General features: G+C 46.3%; 1 protein-coding gene across 1 annotated transcript in view; it reads left to right on the forward strand.

The window, feature by feature from the left end:
* VWA3B (von Willebrand factor A domain containing 3B) overlaps positions 1-3,948 on the forward strand; it is a gene marked incomplete at both ends in the record, with an annotated part of 152,420 nt that extends 148,472 nt beyond the window's left edge. Inside the window, 2 exons of the mRNA XM_080917533.1 lie at positions 3,556-3,732; positions 3,924-3,948. Coding sequence (XP_080773659.1) covers positions 3,556-3,732; positions 3,924-3,948 — 202 coding nt within the window. The remainder of the gene's footprint in view (positions 1-3,555; positions 3,733-3,923) is intronic.
* Positions 3,949-6,000: the final 2,052 nt, after the last annotated feature.

The following is a 6,000-nucleotide window of genomic DNA, read 5'->3' on the forward strand; positions in this document are numbered from 1 at the left end:
TTCCCAGGACTTGGGGGTGGCTTGTTTGAGTCTGTGGTCAGGTTACTATTCCCTGTTGCACAAGCATTAGCTTCCCGTTGTCTCTCCTTTGAGCAGCTGTGTGACTTCGACAGATTTGGGCTTATGTTTCTGTGGGAGGGGTGACTTCCTGATGACTTAGCCTCCTTCCTGGACTGAGCTGAATGACCTGACGCTGCCTGCCCAGCAGCCTTGGAGTTAACTTATAGACTGAAACACGAACGCTCAGTGCGTTGTCTGGCCTTGCGTGGACACATCACTTTCCTTGCTCTGACCTGGTTTCTCCTGACAGCTTTTCTTGGGAGGGAGCTGGGCATTAGAAATCAGCAAGTCTGTGCATTTTATTAGCTCCCTTCATCCCTGCAGTCAGATGAGAACCCACTTTCTATCCCAGAGCCAAGCCTTGAAAACTAAGCAATTCATCAAAACATCTGCCTGTGGATTGATTACCTATGCCGTCTGCAAGGACAAAGGTCATTTTCTACGTTCACAAAGAATGCTGTGGTGTCCTCAAAGTCACAGGGACTCTCAGACCGATGCTATCAATCTGCTTCTTCAGCTGTGGATTCAGAGCCCTTCTGATTCCCCCCCATAAGACATCAGTCTGGCCCCCATTCCAGAGCAAAAAAGACGCTGGAGCAATGTAGAAAAGAGGCCTCTGGGGGTCAGCAGGAGAACCAGTATATTGACAAAGCTTGATTAACTGAATTTTAGGTATTTTTTTAACCCTAGAAACAATGTGGCATGGTTTCTCAGCACTTTATCCCTAGAAGTGAGACCAGAACCTTCTAAAGAGCCAATTAAGACATGGCAACTGGCTCCTCAGTGGTTAGAATCACTGTGTGCACATTTTGATCCTGTTTATAATACCACAGATTGGATGTTCCCTAATCCAAAAATCCAAAATCTGACACGCTCAGAGATGGGAAACTCTTTTAGAACACACCTGATGTCACAATCGGAGAATGTCACACCTGACTCTGGAGTTAAGCTACAGTCACAACTCAGAGACATCCAAGATACAGTAAACATCAGCTTGCACAAGGTGCATACGTGTGGGAAACACAACTGAACCTCACGTCTAGACTTGGGTTCTTCCTGCAAGGCATCGAATTACATATATGCAAATAGCCCAAAATCTGGAACACTTCTGGTCCCAAAGATTTCAGATAAGAGACACTTAACCATGAATTTGATCAAATTATAACCTACAACAATCAAAACATTACCTAATGCTGCTTCAGTGTAAGCGTGAACAAAATAAAGTCATTGAGTGGCTCATGTTCAGTCACAGGTATGCATCATGGAGTCAGGGCAGACCTTCCTACCTCCATAGTGCTTGTGGCCAAGTAGCAGAGTAAAGGGAGGGAGAGAGCAAGGGTAAGATCTCAGGATGCCTCCTTGTAGAGCAGGGCAAGCCAATTTCCAGCCGGATGATTTTCTGGCCTCCTTGGTAGTGAATACACATGGTATACTTAAATACATGCAGGCAAAATGCTTATAAAAATGAAAACAAATCTTTAAGAGGAAACCGCTTTCTCCTGATCAAATTTCCCTTTTGTTCTACATGATAACTTGTCTTGTTTGGCTCTTGTTCCAAAAGGAATGCACATTCATATTTCTTACAAATTAAAAGCAACCCGCAACCCCCTTTAAATCCACAGTCTAACATGTCAAAAATAATCATCGTATTTTGGTTCAAATTCTTATAGACGTTTTTTCATCAGCTGTGTTCGATCAAATTTTTCTTTAAAACCCAAAGCTTTATTTTCTGTATCGTGTTTAACAGCTGCAAAACATTAAAAAAAAAAAAAAAAAAAAAAGTGTGGGGAACATGGAGTTGGAGAGATGGCTCAGTGGTTAAGCACACTAGCTGTTCTGAGGACCCAGGTTCTACTCTCAGCATCCACATGGTGGCTCACACTATCCATATCTGTAGACCCAGGGGATCCTACCCCTTCCTCTGGCCTTTGCAGTCACCAGGCATACATGCAGTGGACAGACATACATGCAGGCAAAGCTCCTATACATATAAAAATAAAAAGACAGACAGACAGATGTGATTTTTAATATTAAGAGGTGGAGAACATATCAATTTTACTGGAATCTATTTCTCAGAGGCAACTGTTTCTAATTCCCTTGGAGGTGCCTATTCTTCTTTGTCTATCCACAACCCTAACAACAAAGTAAAAATAAATGTATTCTCTTCTGTAACATTTTCCCAGTTACTAATTTATTTGTTACCTTTTTCTATAACAGGGACACCTGCTGTTTTGGCCCCACTGCCCCTCCTCCCTGGTCCCTGAAGGCAGGTAGACAGGTCCCTGCTTACTCTCTGTATCTGTAAAATGTGGAAAACTCCCCGCTGCCCTTCCTGGTTGCCCTTACTCCTAAGAAAGCCTGCAGTCAATGCTGACAGATGGCCAGTGGACAAAAGCAAAACAATCAACTTAGCTTTGAGAGGGGCAGTGGAGTTAGGGGCATTGGAATCCATGGAGGATAAGAGTTCAAATTTCACAGAGCAGGTGTCCCCAGCATAACCTCAAGGCATGGCCTCTGTATATATCAAAGCACCTGATCTCCCAGAGATTTCACATCAACCAGAGCTCAGAGCTCACAAGATAGTTCGTGTGTGGTCCAGGAACGCTTGTTTGCTTCCTTCCTTCCTTCCTTCCTTCCTTCCTTCCTTCCTTCCTTCCTTTTCTTTCTTTCTTCTCTTGGGAATTCCCTTCTGAGTCTCCTGTCTTTGAACGTACTCAAATCTGATAAAATCTTAATCCGTTGAGGAGTCATTCGAGTGATGGGATTTTTCTGTTTGAAAATAACTAGAAGGCTTCTCCCTGCTCAGTCTTCCAGAAGGATTGGAAACAGTGATGATCCAAAGTTAATTAGGACAAAGACAAAACTGGTTCTGAGCAGAAGCAAGGGTGGTCAGGCGCCATTTAAATCCCAGGTATCTGGTGGGCTCAATGCAGCCTGACTCAGCCTTAACACGGGTCCTGAAAAAGAAACTGCTGGATCAGTGGGCTCAGGTGAGTGGGCTGGAATGACATCATAGGCAGGCCGGTGTGTTTCTGTTTTTGTTGTTTTTATTAAATGTAATTCAGTCATACTGCTGTTGGCAGTTGGGAAAGTGTTTCTGATGATGCACTTTGAACCACCAAATTTGAGAAACCCAGGGCTATGGAAACTGTTGTACTTTAATGTTCTACTTCAGGGACGGGTGTTGGGGGCAGCAAGGATAGAGCCAGGCTGGCTTCTTGCTGTGGCCAGTGGCCAGCTCTGAAGCTCGCACCGGAACACCTGAGCTTGAGTTTCTTGATTGGGTAGGGACTGGCCCACATGGCTAGGTTTTCCCTTCTGTGCGGGGCTCCTACGTGCAGGCATGAACTGAATGACTTAAGCCTAAGGTGTCCAACACCTAAGGCTGTGGACAAAGCATAGAGACCCCCTGCAAGAATGAGTTGGAGATGTCTGCACACGACCTGTAGCAGTCAAGTCTGGGCGTGCCTCAGCCTCTCCTCTGTCTCTCTCTAGGGAGGACGGAGATACAAGTAACTCCTCCCACCTCTGGACAGTGACTGAAGAAGCCACTGGATGTTTGAAACAGCCAAGACAAGAGAACCTCAGAAAAAAGAAAAAGAAACTCTCCAAGAGGTCACCTCTCCGGGAGCTAATGTGCTCACATTCCGACGGCTCTTCCCACCGCACCAGGTCCCTGAATCTTTCTCCCCCTCCCAGCCCCTTTCCCGAGCCCAGGGTGGGGGCTTGGGAGATACCCTGAACCTATATGACACTTTGGAACCTAGTGTATGTGAGACTGTCCCCCAGGTTCCAAGCCCGGTTAGGTCCCAGTACAACAATTCACCCCCACCCTCCATCCATGCTGACATCCCTTTTCCCAGAGAAGGTTTTTCACACGTGGGCTAGGACACCGCCAACTCCGCCAACACACCGCCACCAAGAGCAGCCCTGCCCTGACAGAGTCCAGCCACCCAAGGCAAAAGGGGCAGAGGACCCGTCGCTGAAGAACCTTAATGAATCCTAGTGGCAGCTAACTTTAAGCAAGCCACTGTCCCCTGGGGCTGCTCAGACCCCAGCCTCTGGACACAGGAGCAAGCCTCTCTTCTGAGGTAAGGCTTGCCTTCTTTCTAATACCTTTCCTGTGGAAGAGGGCCAGTTCCCCGTCCTGGAGCCTGGCCCTCCTACTGTGTGAGCCTAGGGAATTTTCTAGACATTCTTTGTCCCGCCTCCCCTGTCACCACAGAATTGTCAGTCTTTTGATACTTATATAGCAGCCCTAGCCTGGCAGGTGACTGTTAGAATACCCAGGGTTCCTTGAGGATTCTATATAGTTAGGCACCACACCTATGATGTTAAATTGGTTTTGAATTAAGGATTTTGCCACACACTGTGGAGACTGAAATTAGTACTTGGTCAGTAACTTGTCTGAGAGCTGTAAGGCTGACTGTTCTCTATGTTACTGTTTGCTGAACACTTGTACTGAGCCCTTCCTAATTGATTTTGTCTGTAGTCTGTTGTAGGTACCTCTGAGCGCAGAACCCGAAATAAAATCTCTTACATTGAAAACGTTATTCTGGTTGCTCATTTGCTACTGTTGCTGCCTCCTCCTTCTCCCTGCCCCCTCCTTTTCTCTTCCTTCAGAAATTCACCTGCCTTTGCCTCCCAAGCGCTGAGATTAAAGGCACCACCACCACCCAATTTGCTAATGTGAAATTTAAACAGTTTAGTACCAACATTTTAAAATATTCAGTTCTCACTAATTTTAAAGCTGAAATAGTTCCCTCAAAGCCTCCTTTTTCTAGGTGGTAAAGGGCTATTTTTTTTTAAAGTACAGATTATTATAAAAAACATTGGAGACCTTTTGTCTTAGTCAAAATTTCTATTCCTGCACAAACATCATGACCAAGAAGCAAGTTGGGGAGGAAAGGGTTTATTCAGCTTACACTTCCATATCACTGTTCATCACCAGAGGAAGTCAGGACTGGAACCCAAGCAGGTCAGGAAGCAGGAGCTGATGCAGAGGCCATGGAGGGATGTTACTTACTGACTTACTCCCCTGGCTTGCTCAGCCTGCTTTCTTATAGAACCCAGGTCTACCAGCCCAGGGATGGCACCACCCACAATGGACTGGGCCCTTTCCCTTGGTCACTAGTTGAGAAAATGCCTTACAGCTGGATCTCATGGAGGCACTTCCCCAACTGAGGCTCCTTTCTCTGTGATAACTCCAGCTTGTGTCAAGTTGACACGAAACCAGCCAGAACACCTTTGGAAAATAGAAAAGATAGGGAAAGTTCTGATATTCAAAATGGGTACTTCCAAATCTAGATTGGAAGAGAGCACAGTAAACGCTCTGGGTGAACGTTCCCTGGGAAGATGTTATCAGGAGGATGCCTGGAGTAGAACAGCCACATTGTAATTTACCAACGTGGCACTTGAATCAAAGCCCTTAGCATCTAGAAAACCCCAAATTCCAAAAATGGGAAATCATCTACAAGAACCCAGAGAGGGTGGTCTGCTTTGCTTTTCTTTTGTGTGTCTATTACTATGATTGGAGAGTAGAAAACAGAAACAGAGGAAACTGGAAACAGAAGCCAGGCACCGGGAGCATGTTAGGGCAGAAACAAAGGCAGTGGACTGCGGAGCAAAGGAGGGTCACGGGAGGAAGAACATTCTATCTCAGAGTGAAACGGGCTTGGAGGTGCCTGGCAGTCAGAGCAGGCATTCACCCTGGAGAGCTTCGGTTTCCAGCCTCCAGTATCTCCAGCATCTCTAGCCTCCAGCATGCCCAGCTTCCAGCATCTCCAGCATCTCCAGCCTCCAGCATCTCCAGCCTCCATCATGCCCAGCCTCCAGCTGGAGCAAGCCGATTCTGCAATAGCGGTTGCAATGTGTCTTGCACCTGGGAGCCTATTCTTTAAGTCCCTGATTGAGATCTGTACTTTCCCAAGACAGGCCTCT

Source organism: Micromys minutus, assembly GCF_963924665.1.
Source record: "Micromys minutus genome assembly, chromosome: 5".
NCBI lineage: Eukaryota > Metazoa > Chordata > Mammalia > Rodentia > Muridae > Micromys > Micromys minutus.